General features: G+C 39.2%; 1 protein-coding gene across 4 annotated transcripts in view; it reads right to left on the bottom strand.

Moving 5' to 3' along the window:
* The window catches only part of TBCD (tubulin folding cofactor D), a 124,898-nt gene that overhangs the window by 9,382 nt on the left and 90,480 nt on the right, over positions 1 to 25,036 (bottom strand). For all 4 annotated transcript variants that reach the window (XM_030506223.1, XM_030506224.2, XM_030506225.2 and 1 more), the window contains 11 exons: positions 24,577 to 24,639; positions 24,053 to 24,129; positions 21,900 to 21,981; positions 19,144 to 19,262; positions 18,753 to 18,844; positions 17,881 to 18,021; positions 14,808 to 14,891; positions 13,134 to 13,292; positions 11,857 to 11,992; positions 5,498 to 5,619; positions 4,497 to 4,574 (listed from right to left, as the gene is read on the bottom strand). In XM_030506223.1, the coding sequence (XP_030362083.1) occupies positions 4,497 to 4,574; positions 5,498 to 5,619; positions 11,857 to 11,992; positions 13,134 to 13,292; positions 14,808 to 14,891; positions 17,881 to 18,021; positions 18,753 to 18,844; positions 19,144 to 19,262; positions 21,900 to 21,981; positions 24,053 to 24,129; positions 24,577 to 24,639 (1,153 nt within the window). The remainder of the gene's footprint in view (positions 1 to 4,496; positions 4,575 to 5,497; positions 5,620 to 11,856; positions 11,993 to 13,133; positions 13,293 to 14,807; positions 14,892 to 17,880; positions 18,022 to 18,752; positions 18,845 to 19,143; positions 19,263 to 21,899; positions 21,982 to 24,052; positions 24,130 to 24,576; positions 24,640 to 25,036) is intronic.

Below are 25,036 nucleotides of genomic sequence, written 5' to 3'. Positions count from 1 at the left end.
ATTCCTTCAGTGATTCCAGACAACGCAATTAAACACAGGGCTTACACCCCTGTTACGTATCCGAGCCACGAAGCCATCTTTAAATATATTGAGCAAATTCTTTTCTCTTTCCACACAGCCTGGGAAAGGTGATTCCCACAGCTTTTTCCCAGACGCTCGTACAAACACAAGCATTGTTAGTATATTCCAAGGAGCTATTAAAGACAAATAAAGAGGGAATATTGCTTTTATTTCCGTTCAAATGATTTAATCTTTTACTTGCTACACTCCAAGCTGAAGTGCCATAGATGCAAAAGAAACTATTTCATATTTGTCTAGTAGCACAATTACTTTTAGGCTGCGTAGTTTGGAAACCACATTGTATTGTGTATGGAAAGCAGAAAGAAAAATAGTAACATTCATTTTCTGCTACTGTGATTCAAAGCTGTGGAGAAAAACTACTCCAAAAAGCCATGTAGCATCATCTGTTGGAAAAAAGGAACATTTAAAACAAGATGTTTGTAGGAGTGACAAGATGTTTTGTGAAGTTAATGCGCCTTTATATATATGGTTTTCCAGACAAGAGTTAGTGGGTTTTAATTATTTGAAACAAAAACCAAAATACTGGCTAAGATTGGTTAAAAAAACCTGAGCAACAAACCATGGACCCATTAAGCTAAAGGATGCTGTCTACAGCCATAAATATTGTCCAGAAACACCATTGAAAAAGTATATTAAATTGCCAAGGTTTCAGTGTTGATACTAGGGCTTCATAAGAAGTTATTAGAGCCAAGAGCGGCTTTCAGGACCAAAGACTCTGTGGAGGCTGATTTAAAATACCTCTGTTGGATGCTGGAAGAGCAGGTTTCTCACCATCCACTGCCCATGGTTCTGTCAGCCCCGCTTGCACATTCTGTGGAGCACGACAAGCACGGGAAGCATGCACAGAGGAGTGTGATGAGAACGATGGACATCTGCATGAACGAGTCTGTGTGTGTGTGCCCAGGCCTTGATTTGTCTGTGTGCACAGGGGAAGCGCGTACCTGCTCGCCTCATAGAGAGAATGAATGTGTTTTCTTACCTTGGTGAAATTTCTCCTCCTCCCACCCCCAATTACACAAAGACATTGTGTAGACAACTAATTACAATACCTGCAACACATGCCCGGCTTTCAGCACAGAACAACAGCAATGTAGTGAATTAGGTGAGATTTAAACTGGTTGAACAGGGACATCACTGGGAAGTACAGGAACAAAGAGACCAATTGCAACAAAAGCATCTGGAATAAATTTAATACACATAACCTTATGTGCAGCATTTTGTGTTTAAAACAGATGCACTTTCCTTTCTGTCATTTGCCAATTTCACATTTGTAATAACTAAACCTAACCTATGTGTGATCTCAGATGACTCAAATAGCTTGGCCTCTTGAAAGGAAATTGAGAAAATTCCTTCTCCTGTGTGGGCACAGCGCCAGCAGGAACAGAGTCGGCACCTGGGGAGAAGGGATCAGCCTAAAGCCTTTACATGATGTAAATTGGGCGCACGCGGGGCTGCAGCAAGGTGAGGGCTTTTTCCCCCGAAGGTGAACAGAGCTTCAGCCGCTCGGCTGACACCACCTGGGGTGGCCGGGAAACCCAACAGCCTCTGCCAGGCTCTGCTGTTCAGTGTGTAACACAACAGCAGCAGAACTGCTTTAAAAAAGTACATATTCAGTAAAGAGAGAAATCCTAGAATCCCAGACTGGTTTGTGTTGGAAGGGACCTTAAAGCTCATCCAGTTCCAACCCCCTGCCATGGGCAGGGACACCTTCCACTAGAGCAGGTTGCTCCGAGCCCCTGTGTCCAACCTGGCCTTGAACACTGCCAGGGATGGGGCAGCCACAGCTTCTCTGGGCACCCTGTGCCAGCGCCTCAGCACCCTCACAGGGAATACATACAATGCATAATCCATAGTAGTACATAGGAATCATTAGTTGGAGCTCAGTGGGGACAGAGACCACCCTAGAACACTACCAGAAAAATGTGATACATACACAATGCATGGATGCTTTTGCTGAACATATAAGATATATACACAGAATAATCAGACTCGATGCTTTTACTTATTACTCCAGAAAGCATTAGATCCTGAACTGCCATTCAAAGGCTATTCTGTTCCCGTGGTGCTCTGTATTACACTAATCTTACCATAGTTCCTCAGGACCTGCCAATCTCCCTACAGCCACAGGAGCTGTAACCAGAAAATAATCATCCAGTGCCAGTTTTGCAAGGGGCTTCAGTTCTCTGATCAATTCACACTCCCTACGTAATTATGAATATGGCTCCGAATATTTACCATGTACACTGAGGTGAAATGGGGAGGGTTTGGGTCATGCCACCACAGAGAAGAAATCCCATTTTGGCTGAGTTCTACAGCCCTGTTTGGGCAGGAAGGCACACGGGCAGGGAGGAAGCAGGAGGTGAGTGATGCTGCAGTTTCACAGCCGCTTTGTGCCAGTGTATACCTGCCCTGCTGCCAAGAGAAGTGGTTTCCCTCCCTTGCCTCCCACTGCTTCCCTCCTTATTCTGGCACAATTTGTGAGCACACAGCAGAACAGATCGAGGAACTACCTCAAGCTGAGTTTTAGAGGGTATTTTTAACTTGGAACAGTTCTCTAATGCCATTCATCACGGAGCAATACAAACCATTCCTGTCAGTTCACGGGAGGGGGAGACTCCCATGCTGGACATGCAGGTTTAAGCCAACTTGAGTAGGAAGTAACAGCCCGCAAAATGGCAGGAGGAGCTTCGCTTTCCACACTGCAGACTCAAACTGAGCCAAGCACAACAAAGAGAAGCTGCTTCTGAGAGACTTTCGATTACCCCAGTGATACTGAAGTTGATTCATTTCAAACCCCGCAGGACAGGTATTTACTCTGCACTTCACTTCCCTGCTGGCAGGTTCAGCAGGACCCTGGCAGAGAAGTGACCCACACACAACACATAAATCTCACTTCAAACATGAGCACTCAGAATATGACAACTGAGGAGAAACACCCAGTGGTTCACTCGCCCTCCTGCACTAAGATCACAAGACACCAGCCCTGCAGAGAGCTCCACCAGCGCTGAAATCCACCTACGAAACCGTGCCAGAGATGTCACGCTGCATATTCTAAACTTTATGAGCTGTGAGGTGGAAGAGGCAGGAAAACGCCCCGCAGGTCACATCTCTGCAGGGCAGGAGTGACACCAAGTGGCAACCTGCTTTAACTGGAGCAGTGAGCTCTGAACGAGTGTCAAGCTAATTCAGCCAACAGCTATTAATCATAGAATCACAGAATGGTTTGAAGGGGAAGGGACCTTAAAAGCTCTTCTAGTTCCAACCCCCTACAATGAGCACGGACACCTTCCACTGAACCAGGTTGCTCCGGTCCTGCTTAAATTAAGATGCGTAGGATATTACCTGCTCTGGACTGCTAAAGTTTTATTAGGAAGAAAGGTCCAGGATAGCGCACACTATCCCTTGCTGAAGCTTCACTCAGCCCATTGTAGTAAAAAATGAGGGAAGGCAATGAAATGGAAACAAACATCTCAAGGAATGCTAATGTTTCATACCCAGGTTCTCCAAAAGGTTTTTCATTTGTTATGTTTACAGCACAACAGAACAGGAAAGTTCCTCACCAGCAGTAAGGCTGCTTTCTAAAAACAACCGTTCACCTCATCCCTCTTATTACTATTTTCTGTAAGGCACACATTATAGAAACGCATGGTGGCCTTTTCATCAAGAATATGCTTGGATCACCTTCAGAATCTTTCCCCCCTCTTTTCCCCCTCGGAGATTTTATTTCAGGCCTTTTCCATAAAGCTTTACAACGGCACCACAGGACTGAGTTTGAGCCTCACTGACAGAGCAAACACACTGATGCTACCACATGCTCCCTGCCCAGTGCCCCATGATGTGGGAGACAGACTCTTCCTGGGATTTCCACCCATAATCTATCATCCTCCCCTCAGAGAAGGCTGGAGCCTGTGTGGAAGTCCCAGATCACTGGCATGATCACCAAACTGAACAAATACTATTCATTCTATCTGTATTTGACTAATTTTAAACTCTCACTCAAAAAGGGACTGACAAATTTAAGAGATTATCTAAATACACACTTCAAAACAAGAGCAGACTCAATTAAAACTTTCAGATTCATAAGGCTTTTCAGATCTATTTGCTGTGAGCAATTCTTGAATCAACAGATTCCAAAACCAGTACAAGTGCTTGTAGGATTTACATTGTACAATTCTGCAAATACCAGTAGATGTGCCCAGATGCTGTCTGAGAGAGTTTGTGGAATATATCTTAATATAATTGAAATTAAAATCATTCTCCTCTGAAACATCTGCAAAAACTTAAATCACCATATCCATATACACTCATGCCTGGAGTCCTACGGACCCACATCCAGAGCAATTCAGCAGCACTGTAACATTTAAGAGGCCTGTTGCATGGTGGAAAATAAACAGAAAAGACTTTCAGTAACTTACTTCTCTTGCATGGTAAAGGTGTCAAAACAGCCATTTGCAAGCATTTGGTCCAGCATCGTCAGGAGAGGTACAGACACCCTGATGAAAGAAAATCATTTAACAATGTAAATACACTTCCTGGCATACATATATACACTATTTTAATGAGAAGCAAAGACAGAAACTTCCTATCTACCTACACATATTTAAATTAGAACTCTAATTTACACAGGGGAGGCTTGCTCGGGGAGTTCTGTGTTGGCTAAACCATCCTCCCTGGCTGAGAGGAGGACATTCCGTTACAGCCAGAAGGAAAACACCTGATTACAACATGCCTGGTTTCAACTTGCAGGGTCCTGAAAACACAGTTCACAGTAGTAGAAAATACTGATTTATTTTCTAGGATATAAACAACATATTCCACAAAACATATCAGCAGTTACAGCAGGTAATTACCGAATGAACCGACACACAATGTGTCAGCTGGATTAACTGTGGTCATGTTTTCTGTTTCAACAAATGAGAAAAGAAACAGAATAAATCTCAAAATCCTGTTAATAATTGTGGGGTTTTTTTCCCAGCAGGGGATATTTTTTATTTTGCACATGTTGGGTAAGTGAGGCCTAGAGAAATTAGTCTCATTCTGCTGAATAAGTCACCTTTAAAGCAAAATCTTCACAAGAAAATTACACTTCAAGTATTTGTGAAAGAACTCTACCTAAAGGAAATGCAGACTGAACTACACTGGAAAGTGTGCAGCAATATATAACCCCAATATTACATTATATAAAAACTGGTGTTTATCACATTATGCATGATAACGTCATAGTAAATGCAAAATATTCTACACCACTCCTTTGCTATAGGTTTTACTAAAGGTACCACTGTAACAAACAGATGTAGTAAAGCACATTTAACAAGGCTCAGGCATGCTTCATCTAGGCTTAGTAAAAAAGATGTGCCATACATCTGATTTCAAACTGTCCTGCAGTTAGAAATGAAAAGCACGGGAAAACCATTACCGGTCATTCCGCAGGTTGTCCTCAAAGACCTGCAGCAGCGTGTCACAAAAATTCTCCAAAGCGCTGGAATCATTCTGGATTTTCTTCATGTAGTCAAAAAGGCTCTGGGCAGAGTATCTGAGCTACAAGAGAAGGAACCTCAGATGCACGTACAGGGAACAAACCTCACTGCACAGTTATGCTTGTCCCTCACTGCGGAGGTGTGGACCTTCACTGGAACACACACTTCCAACAGCAGCCAAGTACATAAATTCAGAAACAATATCTGACAGGAATGTGGCTATTTTACTTTCATTAATCCCTTTTTCAAGGATGGGTTTTCTTTCCTTTTTTAAGTTTTGCCATTGTAGGAAAAGAGACCACATTAAAGGTTTGTTATTTTCTTTCTCTCAAAATAAAACATCCTCAGACCCCTACGATTACCCTGCTTTACTTCAAACAGTAATATTGTTATGGCTGTGAAAGTTAAAGAGTACACAAGAAGTTCAAGAGGTGGTATTTATTAAACAACTGAAAAATGCAGACAAGCTCTTGGGCACATGGTACAGGCCACACAAACCACTAGTCAACTCAGGTTAAAAATTAAAACCACCTCAGAAGTAATGACTCTTGGTTTAACTTTATAATGGCCATCAGATAGTTCAGAAAGATGGAGGGGGTTTTAGTGGCTGTGCCCAAGGCTCAGCTGGAAGCATCCCTCTGGGTCACACCAGCCTGTAAACACAGCAGGGTCCGGCCTTGGCTCAGCACCTCCCTGCAGCAATGAGCCCAGCTCTGCAGGAGCCACGGCCCCACAGGCACCAGCCAGTGGCTTCCCGACTCCCGGAGCTGCAGTGTGGGACCTCCACGGGACACCTCGTTCCCATGGGATCCACCCATCCCACAGGATCCATGGCCCAAGAGGCTCACAGTACACCCTTGAGCTGCAGGACAAGGACTACAACAGGCTATATGAACATCACTACTAATGCTAAGGTTTTCCATTTCTGGGAGAGGTGGAATTTTAGTTTCCAGGCTCATCTTTTAAAATATTGGTTGACTTCCCTTGAGGATGAGAATAAGAATTTGGGTGGGTTTTTTCGTTACAAGAACTACCCCAAAGGAAAACACTGTATCAAGGATAAACATAATCAGACTTCTGCATTTTCCTGACTCTGATGTGAAGGATTATCCATCCTCCTGGGGCTTGGTCAAGTCTTTCCCATAGAAACTGGCTTACACGAAGGGGGCTGTGGGAAGGGCAGGTGGGGCAGATCAGTTTCGAAGCACAAACTTCTTTCAGTTTTGGTTCCAAGTGTTAAATGATTTTCTGTTGATTCAAGAGGAGGCTGTAAGCAGTAAGTAAGCCTGCTCAGTCAGTGGAGGTTGTCTTTCTAAAGCTCATACATAGCATTTTGATAGCTCATTCAAAAGTGCAATCAGTTCCCTCAGAAGACTGTTATCAAGAAAAAAATTAGACTGGTATGAGAAGTGTAACAAGTGTCTGCCTGAAAACAAGAGAGAACAATCTCTATTTAAACATTTCACCTAATTTAACTTTTGTATCAGTAACAGTTTTGGGTGCATCAGTACACCAGAACAAGAAACGTTTTAGCCTTGAATCAAAACTCTGAAGTAGTTTCCAGAAGTTTCAGCCTACTTGTACACAACACAGCACAGTTTGTTGTTTTAACAACTTGTTCTATAGTGACACATCCTGGGCAATGCAGCAGCAGAAACACTTCTTTAGAAAGGTAAAGCAATTTAAAGGAATCACTCAGTTACTCTGCATTGCAAAACCATAGCCAAATCTCAGTAAAAAAATCTTTAAAACATTTGTAGAAGCCAGCTGTGCTAACCTGAAGTACTGAATTGAACTGAGTGAGGTTCTTCCATATGCCAGAATTAACGTTGGTACTTTTCCGTGTATGCTGAGTATAAACTGTCTCCTTACACTGAAAGGTCTTTACGGGAAACACAATGGTAAGAAAGAAAGATTTCCTGAAAATTTAAAACCTGCTTAATTACTGTACGTTGCCCTTTAAAACAATCTCTGTGCGTTCAAGACCACTACCTTACACTAGCAGAGATCAATCACAAGCAGAAGAAAGGTTACATCCGAGTAAAGTCTCAGGAAAAAAGAGGTGAACCATGTAATTTTTTCTCCTATTTGTCTTTTAAACTACCCTGCAGATCTCGCACCATTTTTTGAAGAAAGCTTAATGACTCAATCCTTTTCCTGCAGATTCAAATGACTGCAAAGGCAGGAATGGGCACGAAAGGAAAGGGCAAGCATAACTGCACGTAGGAGGTTCCAAAGCTGTGCAAAACCAAGACGGAGCAGCAGGATAATCAGAAAAACTGTATAATGAAGACAGCATTTCTTCATTAGCAAGTAATTAAACGACACAAAAGTACAGGTGTGGATAAACCATTACGTAACTGCTTGGGAGATTGAAAAATGGGATGTTTTCCAAATAGTCAGCATAGACCATACGAACTTTACTGGAAGGAACTCCAACATAACAAGATGACATGAGATGAACAGGTTAAATCTGCATGTCCTCCTCAGGAGAACACTTTTTTTGCCAGATAACCTGAGTACAATATCTGAGCTATACCCTTAACTGCTCAGGAGTATTTGCAGAAAAGAGCATTTCCAAATTTCTTCCTCATCTATGCAGAACACAGAATTCACACCACATCAAATGTGTGACATTTACCTTTCCCTGGGGTTCCACAAGGACTGGGAAAGGAAATTAGGAGGTTAATGGATTGGAACTGGGACAACTTTGGATAAGAATTTAAGAGGAGGCCTGAGAATGACCTTGTTCTTATTAAACACAGTAAAAGCAGGGTTTGCCAAGGCTTGACTCTCTCATCATTCAAGCTAATAGTAGATACTTCAGTGATAGGGAACACACGATAAGGCAAAGAGTGTTCAAAGGAACCATTCATCTGATGATAAAATTTAAGTCCTAAGGACATAACCCCAACGGTTCTCAGTCTCCCATCAGGCCAGTCTCCTCAGAGCCCAGGTATCACAACAAAATTCAGTCTTCTGCACGTAATGCACCACAAATGGAAGTCAAGTGAGTAACTACTGCGAAAGCCTGGACAGAATCAGATGTACAGCTAATTGCTAAAGGCTCCAGTTTCCATAAAAGCACTTCAGCAGAGCACGACCTACTGACAGCGTCAGGACATTCCTGTAACACGTGCAGAAGAAACCATGTTACGCTCAATAAATAATGCTGGGTTTGGATCATTTCTAATCCTGACAAATTTACAGCCCTGAAGTGGCAGTAGCCTGTTTTCCCAGTCACTTCAGGAAAAATTGCATATCATTTAAGTTTTAGCACAAGCGAAACCATGTCTCCATTGTTTTACTTGCAACACTCCTTCTAATAAATCAAATCTTTGGAGGCCAGTAACTCTAAGACTCCAGTCAGTGATATTTTATAAGAAGTAGGAATATCATAATCTCATCTTGGAACCCTGGTACTGGCCTGGGAGAAAACCTCCAATTTTCAAAATAGGTCGCTGCTTTTTTTTTAAGAAAAAAAAAGATTTACTTAAAATTTCTGTAACATTTTAAAATGTAATTTTCACTCTCTCAGGGGTGAGGGGAAATCACAGGACATTCTGTGCTTTAACAAAGTTTAAAATGTAATGTAATGTTCAACAATAATGAAATTATATCAAAATCATATCCTGACCCTGAAACTCCAGGGTTTGTGAACTGGAGAAAGAACCCCATTGTCTTGTTCTGATCTCCATATACTGAGAAGGGGTTTTATGCAGCCATAAGAAATCTGCATCACTGTGGGCCACATATATAATTAGAAGATTCTTTTACACAGAGAAAGTGCCCTTTGAACCAAGGCGATGCAGCAGAATGCCAAACCCCAGAGGGAATGACATCTTCTGTTTTTCCAGATTACTTCAAATGCTGGAGCTGCAGTTCTTTCAGCAACCATGCTGCCACCAAAGCGTTTCTGAGATACCCCACACAGCTCGTGTCAGAAAATCTCTTTAAAGAGCAGAACAAAGAACTACTCTTGCTAAATATACTGCAGAGCAATTTTAACTATGGAAAAATAGCCACTGACCGCTGGATTACAATGGAGCCTTTCTCCTCCTAATTCCATGAGATAACTTATAGACAAATCGACATTTGAACTCAGATTATCTTGCAGTATCCAAGACTCTTCTATGTCCATGTGTGTATGCATGTATATGTTTTGTAAGTGACAGGGGGAAGAGAGGAAAGATCACAAGAACACACACAGGTTACTGCAAGAACACATATCTGAATAACCGTTTTCCTGCATCCGAGACTTAAAAAATCCACTTCTTTCATATGGATTTAATAGAACAGATCTTAAAATTTTCTATTAACATTTTAAATCAGTCCCTGGGCATTTAGCAAAGAACACTGGAGACTTTGACAGAATAGCCTGAAACACAACTCATTATAATACACATAAATTCTAATTTATATATCACTTTTAAAATATTAAATGTAATTCACCACACATTGTATAATCCCAAGTGCAAATATCCTATACTTTGAGCCTCCCCTGCACTCTTATCTGGCTCAAAAGGGGATTAGGTCATCTTCTTTCTAAAGCCAAAGCCCCTGAGAATATTTCAACCGGAACAAGCCTTTAACGTTAAAGAAGAACGCAGGGTCACAGAAAGTTAACATTTCAAAATCGTATTTTGGAAACAGTACAGAAGGTTTCCCTTAAATATCCTGGCAGATGGCAACAAGGGAGCTGGGAGTAACTGAACTGTTTACACTTTCCAAAACCAAGCACAAGCAGAACTTTAAAAAACAAAGGGAAAAAACAAAGATATTAAAAGGTTGAGTAAGAATTTTCCTCTGACCTCGTTAGCAATCAGAACCTCTGTTTCTCCACAACTTTCCTCCCTTTTTATACTTATACGAATAACTTTGGTTTTGGTGGAGCCTCCTATAATTAACTGCATTTGATTAAAAGCTGAATTTCATGTACATGCCTGCTATTAAAAAAATCTGTTAAGAGTTACACTGTCTATCCGATAATTATTGTCACAAACCAATGAGCATATGCTTGCAAAGGTTTAAAATAGCTGTAGCTATATAATTAGTTCCCTTTTTAGAAACTTAAAATTCTCCAAATTGTTTTAAATACAGACACCAAATTCTCAGCTACACTAAACCCAAAGGCATATGGACATCTCTTGATCACAAAGAACCCAGGCAGCAGACAAACCCCATCAATCAGGCATATTCTGAACAGTTCCTGGGAAGACTGAAAAGTGGAAGCCATGGGAGACAAGCTTGAAATGATTACCTCCTTCCTTCTGTGAACCCAGCAGGAGCTGTTCTCTCTCCACAAAAACTCTGTTTCCCCGACACTTACCACTTTTCTAGCAGCTTTTTTAATGAGAGACAGTATTCTTAATTAGAAACACTCTTAAACACTGTTGGGGTGCTGATTCATGACCTCCTGTTAAAGGACCACTGTGATTTAAAGCTTTCACTGACAGTCAGAATATTCTGTTACTCGTCTGTAGTGTCATATTGAACCGTGTCCTTACCCCAATAGCTGTTTTCATATATGTTACATCTTTGGCTACACCAAATAACAAAAAAGTTAGAAGCCAAATGCCTTGAAACCAAGAATTCCGAAACTAACAACACAAGTTGTAATATAAGGACAGAAGGATATAGTAAAATCATCATAAAGTCTGGAAGATTTTGGCAGTGTGACAGACTACCAAAACCAGTGATAGAGACAGTGTTCATGCACAGAAGAATGAAACAGAAATTGCAAAGCTCAGAGGATTCAGACATTTGAATGACATTTCTTTGTAATGTAAGTTCTGGCATCTCTCTGGTACTTTTGTAGAAAGTGTATCTGAACACACTGTTAACACATATTGACAACTGACAGTTAACACCTCACATCAGGTTACAAATGAAAACATCGAGGCATTCACCTCGTTTAAAATGAGCAATCACCTTGCATTTAGCCACAGCATTCAGTTCAACGCTCTTCCTCTGCTAACAGCTTGGAAGAGCGGGTGAGCAAATAAACCTAAGAGCTGACTGAGCCAACAGGCTGGAACTGTCAGGTTCTATCAGGCCAGGAAATGGGAAACAAAGTGCCCAGAAAGTCAAGAAAATAGTACTTTTAAAGATGAAAAATATAAAGCCCATCAGATTTAAACATATGACTTGATTTCTCTTAAAACTCTTACAGGTGAAACTCTCACAGAAACAGCTATCTGCAGTCACTGTAATAGACTTCAGTCTATTACACTTTAGTCCACAATTTATCAGTAAATGCATTCTCCTACGCAACAGGAAAGCCACTCTGCTTTCTTACCGTTGTCTCTGTCAATCCACCAACGGACACTGAAAGACCCAGAAGCACAGAGTATTGGTATGCTGGCAAAGCCAAAAGCTGGGTGATTCGAGGGAAAGCTTCTGATGCAGCATTCCAGTTTAGAGTCTCCTCTGACCTGGGGAAAGGGAAAGGAAAAGATAATCTTGTCTGTGTGCACTGCCTTTCTTCCCCATACATTCCTATGATAGCTCCTCATCCTCAAGCAGCACATCAGTGAAGAAAGTCTCTGAATTACCTAAAAATCAAATTAATCATTGCTCTTTAAGCCTACGGGGAAAATACAAACCAAAACTTCAGCCACTGCCAGTGAAGCGAAGCAGTCTTCAGGTCCTTATTCCTTTGAACCACGGTTTCTTTTTCATATGCACTTTTCTCTACACCAAGAAAACAAGTTCTTCCTCTTGCATTCCTTTCTGACTTGTCTGCCATCAACAGCTAGTCAACCACTGATGCAAAGGCAGACTTATTCCAGGAGAGGCTGACACGCACCCCACCACACATCAATCAGCAGCCCAGCAGACAGGGCTTTTTGAATTACAGGAGGTTCAGATTCTGCTGAACAAACAGAATGGGGACACAAAGTTGGATGTTTCTTATCCCAATCAGGTATTACCATCACCATTCAGCAATCAGTTGCTCTCACTCTTGCTTTAAATAGAAATATAATCTTGGAAAACTACTGCAACTTGAGCATGGTTAAAATAACATAATTCATTAAAATTATCATTATGATCAATCAATGTTTTCCAGGCGGGGGGCGGGGAGGGGGAGGATCAGGAAGGGTGTCTGCCACTAAATTCCAGATCTCACATTATGAAGAGAAAATGAGATTATAAACCAGCCGTTTCATGAACAGCAGGATTACCAAAACACAGCTCCCAGCAGTTCCATTTTACCAATGGTCTCCCATCTACTACTGATATGATCTCTACAATCCACCACGGAATTGGCTGATGGGTTCAGAAATTACTGGGGCTGATGCAGAGAAAGACTTACACAGCATGACCATATAAGACCTATCTCCTTAGGAAACTATGGTTTTTAACAGGAACTTATACTGTAAATTCTTCTTTTGAATATTTTACATGTTTATGGATATTCATTGCACATTTCAATGAAATTCTGACAAACAGCACCAAATATTCCTCAGTACATATATTAGCCATATGGGCACGTCAGGTTGCTAGTGTTAAGTGTAACTGTGTGCATGTATCTTTTACTTTCACTGCTTTAGGACACGTTTGTCAATACATTACCTTGGAAATATCCTTTCTAGCTCTTCTCGATGAGGTATGTGTGGAATTGGAGGATGGTCAAAGTGTAAGAGAGTAAGGAACACAGATCCTGCATGAGCTCGGAATTTATCTATCTTTTCAGCTGACTGTTGAGCCACACAGCACATGATCTGTTTGCAGCTGCAAAGAAGAAAACAATCCTATAATTTAACCAGTAAAAGATGTATTTAAATTTCAACTGTTTCAACGTTATAACAAATAACCTGCTATGAAAGTCCTCTGGTTCAACTCTCCATAATGAATGTACAAGAGGTTTAAGACATCAACGTGGTGACAATCTTCAAAGCTTTAACTTCCATAGCCACCGTATTACACAATAGTTGATATTCACATACTACTTTTCATCCAAAAAGAGAAGAAGTTGCTTTGTGCTTTGGATGACCTGCTACATTTCAGATGGAAATAGAGCAGGAACCTTGAGAAAAGCACGTTCTCAAGTAGAAAACTGCACATGCAGCAGAGGACAAGGTCTGTCCCAAATCTCACATCACCAATGACTGACTTCTTCAACTCTGGCTAGCTTGTTACAATATCCTGTTTTGCCTACATTCACAACTAAACTATCAGCTACAACACTGTGTTCCACAAGGACCTTTACACCTTCAGAAAGGACAACTAATCACAGTAAAACCAGCTGGAACTCCTTCAATTACAGCAAACCCCAGAATATTTAGAAAATGTGATCCAGCTGGCAGGAATGCTTTCCTAAGTTTCATGTGAATTATCTATGTCTGCAGTAGACCAGCAGTAGGAAGCCCCTGAGCAAAGGGCACCAGTTCAGTAGTGTATTCCTACAGAATCCACTATTTCCCCTCAAAGTGTCCTTCAAAGCTTGAGGTTTTAAAACGGAAAAATAAATCATGTATATATTCAGCTAAGCATGGGCATGCTCTGTCCATAAACCAACACCAGCATTAGGACAGTTTTGCTGCAGCTCAAGCTATGCCTAAAAACTGGTAAGTATTCTTATTTTTTTTTAATATTAGGAGTACTGTATCATGAAATTAAAAATCTGAAGCTCGGTGTAAACTACCTTTCTCCGTATTTCCTTACTAATAATTCTGCAAAGACGACAGAAATTAATATAAACTCATCTCTACATTTTTTCACATGCCAAATTAATGATGCGATGCTCTGGGTAAGAGGGCAAGTTTGCTTTCTATTTAAGTGAACAATACTAGCAGGGTCCACAGAGGTGGCAAGTATAGACCAAATCACACAGATGCCCTGGATTTCAAAGGCAGAACTGCCCCCAGTTTCTCTCAGTAGGGTTAGTCTCTTTGAAAAACAGATGCAATATTCTCAGCATCTGTAAGGGTTTAAGGTTGATGCACTTCTATCAAAAGTTCTGTTTCACTCAATAAACGAATCATAGAATAGCTGGGGTTGGAAGGGACCTTAAAGCTCATCCAGTTCCAACCCCTGCCATGGGCAGGGACACCTTCCACTAGAGCAGGTTGCTCCAAGCCCCTGTGTCCAACCTGGCCTTGAACACTGCCAGGGATGGGGCAGCCACAACTTCTCCAGGCAACCTGTGCCAGCGCCTCAGCACCTAAGGATAGAGTATATAAGCAAGGTTTTCCTGTGTGGGCTGGAATGTAATTATAAGACACAAAACCAGTACAAGTCACGTACATGTTGGCATCAATTAATTCTGCTTCATTCTGAACCAGCAGAAGAGTCACCTCCATTAAACTTCTCATAGCAGCTTCACGCACCCTGTTGAAACAGAGATACGTTAGAGTAGTTATATCAGCATTTATTTAAAGAAATACATCAGCAGTTAAGTTAAACACTGGCAAAAATTCAAAATAATTAAAGTGTTGACCTCTGAGAGCAGCTATCATATGTTGGGGAGGAAGAGGAGTGTGTACAGCTGTACCCCAAGCCCCAGTCTGTGAAGTGAAGCCCACACTGCACTGAGGGTACAAAAATCATCCAAGTATCCAGGCAAGCCCCCTGCCTCACCATCTGAGTTTTTATTCCAGCCACATGTCATCAAGTTTATTCTTTAAGAAGGTTAAAACTGACAATCATAAGTAATATTTAGTGTATTTAAACCTACGTGCTCTGTTTCCTTCATATCATCTTCTAAAAAGGCCAACCAGTATTTTGACATTAAGAGATTTAAGCACTATTACAACTGCCATATTCTCGTAAATTTTCAAGCTTAATATTTCCAACATAAAAAAATTGTAACTCGGAACGGCTTCAATCTCTATGCTAAATAATAATTAGTTTTATGAAAAAGATTAGCTAAAGTAACACTAAGTTGTGCTTGAAGTACGTATTATCTATATGCTTAAGATTTTCTGCCTTCAAAATGTCTAAATATGATACCAAGATAAAAATAAGAGTGTAATTTCAAAAATAACTATCAATACGCTTGTTTTAAGCCACGTGCCTTATCAATACATGAGTTGTTAAAAGTAGTTTCTTTCTTAAGACATGGGCAATACCATGGCAGATACTCAAGTGGGTTACATGATCCTGCAGAAGACCAGGACCAACACATTTATCACATTAGTCACTCATGGTAATGTCAACTTTTCTCAGTAATAATTAAAAAGAAAAAAATTGAAATATCAGAAAAGGTACAGCTGCCTGCTGTGAAAAGAAATAATCCTAATTTCCAAAGCAAGCTGTAAATAGTTGTCTATGCAACCTAAAACTGGGTGGGACATTTGTTATAATGGTAAAAAAGGTAAATTACATCATTTTTTCCTAAGTAGCTTAATACAAGTTTGGCAATCTTTCATCAAAGTATGTTTTCCTACTTTTTCATACAGTATCTGACTGTATGCATGTCTAACACCTGTAGACAGATCGGACATGTCCCAGCAAACAGTGTAAAGTTTGCATACGGAAAGTAAAGTTGGTTAAACTTTCCCACGATTCCATTGAAGACAGACAAAAATTACACACCAAAGACAAGGTCTCTCCAGAGAAATGGCAATTCTCCTCGTATCTTTCCATCTTAGTCAATGGATTAGAACAAAGAGAATGAGAAAACATATTTGAGAGGCCACAAAAGTATTTAGTAGCCTGCAGTTTGCTATGAGAAAGGATTTCCCTTCCCCCTTTAATTTACGTGTGTCTTGACTGGATTTTGGCTGGCATTGCCAAAGAAGCTTAAAAAGAATCTGCTGCTCAAAGCACATTTGAATTTTAATGGGTGTTGGGAATTTAATTTCCCCAGGATTTCTTTGAAAATTTCCACTTTGTAGAGTTTTGTTTTGTTTTTAAATTAAGACATAGACAGAAGGATAAACAATAGGTAGGGGGGAGTCTAAATGAGAGCTGTCAGATGTGGAAGTTAACTTGAATACCTAATAAGTTAACTTGAATACCTAATTATACTTAGTCAGGTTCTTATCTACCTCAGTATCTCGTCTACTTTTGAAAGCAAAAAGCTTAGTATCTCCTCCCTTTCTCTGAGTCCCCACCCTATTTGGTTGCTTTTACATTTTCCTTCAGCTACATCTGTCTCTCCCTTGTGTTACTACATTCTCCAAGTGAGACCCATTTACCTCCCTCTCGCTTCTTTGATGGCTAAATAAGGATGAGAGGGAAAGCCACGCTCCTTCTTCCCTTGTGCAACCTCTAACGACCTGCTCTTGATCCTTACTCGTTTGCATCCTCGTTTCCTTTTCTGAGATGCCACACACACCTACTTTTCTCTGATTTGTTATCCTCTGCTGCTATTTTCCTGTCCTGTGACAATTTTAACAACCAGTACTGAAGGCTGAGAGGCTGGGTATCATAATACAAATCAAGAAAAATACAGACACAACTCAGGCTGATAAAAGTAGGCTGGAGCATTTGTCCTGTGTAATTTTCCAACACATTTGTAAATATTGCAGTACCCTAAAGGAACGAGGAACATCCCAATTATAATTTCTTCAGAAATTAAACACAAACCCAAGGAACGACAAAAGCCTTCATTGTGCTTTAGTTCATCAATTTAGAAATTGCCTTTTCAAATCGCTGTTATTGAAAGAATACAGAAAAGTCAGATGAATTCTATACATATATTGAATATTCTTTATATATTAAGAGAACTATGAAGACTGAAGGATGTCACAAAAATATAACTGCTACAGACTTAACCTTATACCTATTCTATAGGTTTCAAAGTAGTAGCTACATTCCCACACTTATGATTTAATTATTGCATTCTCATAGCTGAAATAATTGAAGCCCAAAACTTACAAAAGAGTCAGTAATACCACAGCACAATTCATCAAGTTTTTATCCATCTCAGCCAGTCCCTAGTCACTAACACGTTGTGCAACTGCTCCCTCTCCTGGCAAAGAATCCCCACAACACGAACGTACAATAGCAGAGTCGAAGTAGGAGTGAGCGTGCTACTTCAACGAAACAGAAGTTTAAAATCTCTGTACTTTTTACAACCAAATACATTCCTGATATTCACTAAGAGAAAATAATGTCATCCACAAAACCAGAACAAGGCTGAACTTCAGTTTAAAACACAACAGTCCCCATCTTCCAGGCAAGGGACAAACAAATTCTTGTCAGCATTTCCTTTCGCTCTCTACGTCCCTTGCCCCAGTGTATTTCTACCTATACTCAAATTTCCAAAAGCTTGGAGCTATCTATCTCTGACATGTTTTGAAAAGACATCCGTTTTTAATTAAACAGCAAACATGACAGCTATGATTAAGTCTTAGTTTGTAAGGCATCTTACCATCCTCCAACATCTCCTCGGCTGTCTGTGGTGTAGTCAATCACAGCATTAAGTAGCGTAGCATAAATCTGAGCAACGTTATCTTTGCAGACATATTCTTCCTGGGATCCTTCTCCCTTTACACCTGCTGTCTGGCAAACCCTTTAAGAAGAGAAAATAAGGGGGAGAAACCACAACACTAGCAAGGAGAAACATTAAGATCATAGCTTTGTTCTGTTGCTTAATAAAATTCCCTGGACATACAGTATTCTAACCACCTGTAACATCTGCTACAAATAGTATGAAGAATATTTCTGAGCCTATTGTGTCATATTTGACCTGAGGATTTATTTCTGATCAGTGTTCAGGTTTAAAGGAACACTGCAAAGGCTAAAACCTCAACAGATAAAGCAGATAAATATAATAATCTATAATACTAAAAAAAGGAACATGCTTAAAGCACCTGTGAGTTTCTGAACATTCCTTAAAATACACAAGAAGAGCAAAGGACTCATGCAATGTGCATTGAATTTGATATTAACAAACTTCTTCACATTATTAGGAAAGTAGACAAAACATTCTTCCTCCTCACTACAGTTCACTAAATTGCAGCCCATAAGAAAGGGGAACTTCAAAATACACTTAGCTAGTCAGTTAATTCAGTAAAAAACCTCACACCACCATCAGAGCTGTACTCCATCCTCAGATGCGTGCTCATCCTCTAAATCAAAGATGTACTGAATAATGGAGATGCATACAGCCCTGAAAATGTGTACATCATAGTGTAGCTGATTTCAAGAATCATTCTACAGACCCACAACAGAAACCACAACGAACAAGAGAAAACTTCGAGAGAAAGAATGAGATGAAAAAAATCAAGACAATAAACATACTTTGCAATTGCTATGAGGGCATCTCTTCTGGCTTCTGCAAAGCTCACGTTTCCAGGGGAAATTACGGTAACTTGTTTCAAACCTTCCAAAACCTGAAAAAAATATATATAAAAGAGATATTTAAATCCAACGCATTATTTATGATGTTAAATTTAAATATTGTATTTAAATTTCCATTAACACTACTAACACAGGACTAAACTTTAATTATCAGAATCTACAACAAGCTAAGCCCGTGATGATTTTCTGGAGTTACTGTACATTAGAATCCAAACCTCTTTCAGAAAGACCTTTAATTACAATTATTATTATTATTATTGATTACCATCATAGGTTTCATTCAAAATGCCCTGTGCCCTCTCTCATCATTACAATGATCAAGTTTTCTCACCTGTTGGAGCCTGCCCTTTAGCAGAAATCTTGGAAGAGCCCCAAGAGCTCGTGAAAAGCCACAACGAACCATTTCCTCTGTGTTTTGTAGTTCTGAAACATACTTTGTCACCAGCTCATCTAGAAAAAATACAATTGCAGAGTGAAAAGCAATTACCACATCATTATTCTTACATATTTGGCTAACAAAAAAACTAAACCAGAAGATCCCCCAAACAGAGCATCTAGAAAATCTTATAATTCATTAGGCTAAAATACAGAAAACCTTTAATTTCCTACAGAAAAAAGATAAAAATTTTAAGATGCTGACTGTTACATGAACAAATTCTCATTTTCTAAATACAAAGTCAGATGTTTAGATGGACTAATCCAAGTCGTTCAAGAGCGAAAAAAAGACAATTGTATTTTTTTATAAATCCGAAGTACAAGCACAAATTTCTATGCAAACACAGGGGAACAAGTTCTTTTATATTCACATATAAATATATATGTAAATATAAAAGGTCATAACTTTCCATAATTAGACAAGTATTCTATGTTAGGAAGGAGATGTCTTTGCATTTGCGAAGGTCAGTTATTTGAGAGTTTTCCCCCAGAAAAGTCCTGTTGGACTGGGGGTTTAAACACACACACAGATCATACCTAACCAATGAGATCATTTCGTATCACATTATAGAGAGACAAAAATCAAGTTGTGCTTTTTGCAGAGAAAGCTCAAAAAGAAGGGACGACTTTGAAGGAGGGATGCTGTGCTCTGATGATGTGCATTGCTATGTGACAAAACAGGGACAAAACAAGGCCAATGGCCTCTACAAGAGGTAGCAGACAAAAGGCACAAGAGTAAACTGAACTGCACATGGAAAAAGGAAGCTCAACAATGAAGTGATACAAAGAAGAAAATGAGGATGAATGAAAAAAATAAAAAGAACAAAGTCAGGAATCTATCTATGTCTTTCTGTTGCAGTCTTTATCACTGATTTAACAGACAATACTTCCTTTACCAGCTTTTTTAGTTACTATATTAAATTCTTCTGTAAAATGCAGGGAAAAATAAGGTACTCCAGAAAAAGGGTAATGGCTTTAAAATGACAGAGGGGAGATTTAGATGAGGTACGAGGAAGAAGTTCTTCCCTGTGAGGGTGCTGAGGCGCTGGCACAGGGTGCCCAGACAAGCTGTGGCTGCCCCATCCCTGGCAGTGTTCAAGGCCAGGTTGGACACAGGGGCTTGGAGCAACCTGCTCTAGTGGAAGGTGTCCCTGCCTGTGGCAGGGGGGTGGAACTAGATGAACTTTAAGGTCCCTTCAAACCCAAACCAGTCTGATTCTATGATTCATCTCTTCACTGAATATGTACTTTTTAATCCTCAAGGAAAAAGAATCGCAGATCCCAGGGCAATTATTTAATAGTGCCATTGCTTACTGTCATCTAAGATTTAAATGATTGAGCAATATTTGCTGGAGAAAGAAAGAATAGTTACCATAAGAAACTACACATTAATCATAACTCATGACTGATTTTTTTTTCTTCTTTTTTAAATCCCTATGCAGTAGGCAGGCCTCAACTAGTTCCTCACATCACGAAACTAGTTCCCTGTCCAGAGGTTAGCAATACCTTCATAGGAGCACATGTATTATTTAAAACTTTCCTAACCACTGGAGCATAAGGTAGAGTCTTGAGGCCATAGGAAGATGCAACGCTTGCTTAGACAGCAAGATGATCTTAGACAACGAGACTATGACAGTCTTCCCTTTGACTGATGTAAATTTAAGATGGACATTTTAGCCAAATGACATAAAATTAAGACATGACAACTAGCACATGAACAGCTCTTTACTTATAACTACTTCGTAATTATGCTAGCGAGGGTAATGCAAATGTTAATATTCTTCTAAGAGTTTTCAGCTTCATAAAACATGGCCTGTGAAGCGTCTACAGTATTAATTCAATACAACCCATCCTGAAAGAATATTAAAAGAGACAGTCATCAAAACAAAACCAGAACACACTAAGACAGAAAAAAATAAAACAAAGAGAAAGTGAAAACAAATAGAGGTAAAAGAAGTGATTCAATAAAACAGCAGTGTCTTACAGGGACAGATTCAGAATGCCAAATCACTGACATATCTTTGATTTGCATTTTCATTTTAATCTGTCAAGTGACAGTGAAACTGGTTAAATTTTACCAAAAGCTTTTTTTCCTAATCCCCTTAATCATGTTTAGACCTGCTTTCGTACCTAACGCACCTGCATTGTCATTCAATGTCTTCTGCACTGTAGCTTACACACAGACGTGCTCACATCAGACATTATGGGGAAGACGTTTAACAGTGGATTTCAGTCCCACAACATACACAATTTAATGGTCATGAAATACATAGTTTTTACTGGCATAGAGATGAAAATACTCAGTTATTTTTTTTCTTGCAAAGCCTGCATGTGTAATGGCACTTTTTTATCATGTGTGGAAGAGGCTTTAGAGCAGCACAAGGCCAAATAAAAGCATAATCAAGACAGAGCTGGCTAGAGATCTTTTAGCACAGAAAAAATTCCCAATCCACAATTCTATTCTCTAAATCATTTCAGAAAGTCTGATCAAAAATTCTGCCTGTATTTCAGTTGGTTTTATCATTCTTTCCTGAAGCATTTTAAGGTCCTTTAAAATTAGTGATGCTCCCCCCCATTCTACCCAGTACTTCCAAATTGCAAGTTAGGTCCAGCCCAGTATCTTCCACCTCTACTGTAAACATGAGTCATTACCCTGTAGAGCTGGATCAGCTTCTCCCTTTTCATTGATGTAATATTCATTACACAGTGCAGCCAGTGCAGAGACAGCAGACTCCTGTAACAAAGGCAAAACTGTGAACTTGATATATTTACTAAGTTTATACTTCATTATAACTGTGCTCAGAACTAAAGGGTTAAGGAAAAAGAGAGTGGATTTTTAAAAAAGTCCTTCCCTTCAGCTACTGACATTTACTTTCTTTTTATTTCTTCCCAGTACTGGTTTAAGAACAGTTAAACAGGAAACCTATGCAAGAAAAACAAAAAACTAGATTTTACTCTTATTCCTTCAGAAGTACCAGTAAGCTAAATTAATATTTAAGAGATTAATAGTGAAGTATCAACTGTATTTTCAGTTCAGTTAAAAGACCTACAGGATGTCACAATATTTCAAAATACAGATGTCACTATTTCATCTTCAATATATTGATGCCAGATTACAAGAAACAAACCATATTTTCCCAGAGCTACAGAAAGGAAACAAAGTGGAAAAAAACCATGGACTGAAGGTTATAAACAAACGCCCCAAAATATCCAGTATCACAATCCTTGTGTGTCAATCTTAACTGGTTTAGAAAAGGATCATAGGTTGTGTATTATGCCTGAACATCTAATCTTTAGAGTGGGTTCAGTCATGATTCAGAACACAAAACCAGTACAGCTGCTATTTCAAAACACATCTAACAAGTTTTCTCATTATGTTTATGGTTGAATTATACTTTTCCGCTAATAATACAATGCTGACCAAAATTATAATAAATTTGAGAGCATATAAAAGCTATGCACTGTTCACTCCGCATTAGTAACAACGATACTTATTAATACTCCTGTTCTCCAAGTACAAGAACACAGGAATCGTGTACAGCTTATTCATTCTACCTTCGAAGACACCTCAGATTTGTTCTCTATGCAAAACCAAGGACATGAAAAAAAAAACCAGGATTCATCTAAATAATATTCTAACTACCAGAGGCATTATAGTAGCAAAATATACAGAATTATCTAAGTCCTATAGATCACAGAATCACACAATGGTTTGGGTTGGAAGGGACCTTTAAATGTCATCTAGTTCCAAACCCCATGCAACGAGCAGGGACACCTTCCACTGGACCAGGTTGCTCATAGCCTTCACTTTCTAAAAAGAATGGTTTTCACCTTAAATGCGTGAAGTTACATTGGAAGAGTATCCTGTATGTCAGAAAAAAGATTACTTTTCAATGTCTCCAGCACTGTCCTTAAAATTATTTCGTTCTAAAGTATATACAGAAATCAAGTGAGGATTTGTATTTAGTAAACACTGCTCAACATTAATTTTAACCAAACAAGTCAAAATTCTCTAAAGTGTATGATTAATTCTTCTAAGCCTGGTTTAGAAGGTCCACTTATGAGACATACAAGCTCTCTGAATAAATCCCTAACGCCATAAGAATATTACAGGAATTCAAATGTCATCTTTTAATTTTCTTCAGTGATTTGGATACATTCTAGTCTACTCTGTCTTCCAAGGAAGACTTTAAAAGATGAGCTACCAGATATTTACAATGGCTTTTTATCTTGTTTTTAAAACCTAAGAAAATGAACACAATATGTTATATTCAAATTTCTCTGTGATGGCTGTAACAGGGAAGACAAAAATTGTCTTTATAATTTACTAGAGCCTTTAAGAGTGCAAGATCAAACTGTCATGGTATTACTTGGGAAAATTAAGATGAATAACTGGAGGGGTTAAGATCATGTACATAAAATAGCGTGAAGCATATCCATAAATGGATTTAATATTCAGAATTAGAGTAGCTCGAGAGCACAGCAAAAGGATTTGCAACAGAGTTTAATGGAAAAGTCAAGCACATTGTTGCTGCCCACTGTCACTGCAGCACCTGTCAATTACTTTGTCCAATGTACCTACAAGAACAACTTTTGTGATAGCTGTTCCAAGCATTAATCAAAACAGTCCATTTGAATTTTGAGGAATTCCATTTTTTTTTTTTTTAAATAACCCTTCTTACCAATCTAAGAAACAAACATTCAAGAACCAATTTGATTCCATGGAAAATAAACCACCAACAGAAAGCAAAAAAGTCTAATTCTGTATTTCATGTGACTGCATAAAGAAGGAGAAACTATTGTACCTTTATATGCGGTCGTGCAGCACTTGAAGCAAGAGTGAGACTTCTTAGACTGTCATTTATTAACCACTGCCAGTCAGCTGAAATAGTAAGGAACATAAATGGTATTAATTCTTCATACTTTCTTCACTCCAACATTCTGATTTATTTTTTACAAAGATCAGCAATTACACACACTGACATATTTCCTTGGGTTTCCAAAATAAACGAGGTTGTGATTCTCAATTAGTATAACTATTCTGGTTTGGTTTACAACAGACACAGCGCAAACACTGCGTCTGGGGATGCTGAAAACTTGAGAGGAAAAAATATTAGTATATTTTTTACTAGATGAGTAAACAGCTACAAAACAAATCTTCAAATGACATCCCCATCTGTTGCAGTATTTGTGTATTTTTATGATATTTTCTTATTTGTTAAGCCACCCAACCTCACTAATCCTGCTTCTTTGAAATAATAATTCGTTAACACTTCAGCTTAATGAATAACTGCAAAGACAGTGGAAGGTTATTTAAAATACAACATACCGATGACTGGATCTCCTCTAAATGGCATTTTTGATAGTGACAACTTTTCAATTAAAGTGCAGACTGTAAAAAAAAAATGTTTGATAACTGGATAAATACAAACCAATGAGAAATTGCAGCAATTCTGAAGATATGACAAGTTACATTAGCATTAATTTGAAATGAAAGAAAACTAAGAGAAGTCCAAAAGATGTGAAATCAGAAACTGAAAGGAAATTACACTTGTGGTTCTTATATACAAAAAGAAAAAAAAGCTACTCTGTAATAACTGTTCTCTGACACGAGTTAGTTCCATCATTCATGCAAATACATTGCTTGGTGCTATGTTTCCCCCGCTCTGCCATTTAAGGTGCACATGTACATACATATCAGCCACCTTTCTGCTTCTGTACCAGTCTGTAAACGGCTCTGTGGTATCGTTGATACACCAACTCGGACAAGGATAATACTGCAGCCATTA

This window comes from Strigops habroptila, chromosome 14 (genome assembly GCF_004027225.2).
Source record: "Strigops habroptila isolate Jane chromosome 14, bStrHab1.2.pri, whole genome shotgun sequence".
In the NCBI taxonomy this organism is placed as follows: domain Eukaryota; kingdom Metazoa; phylum Chordata; class Aves; order Psittaciformes; family Psittacidae; genus Strigops; species Strigops habroptila.
The sequence above is the reverse complement of the archived record's forward strand: the minus strand, read 5'-3'. Positions and strand labels throughout refer to the sequence as shown.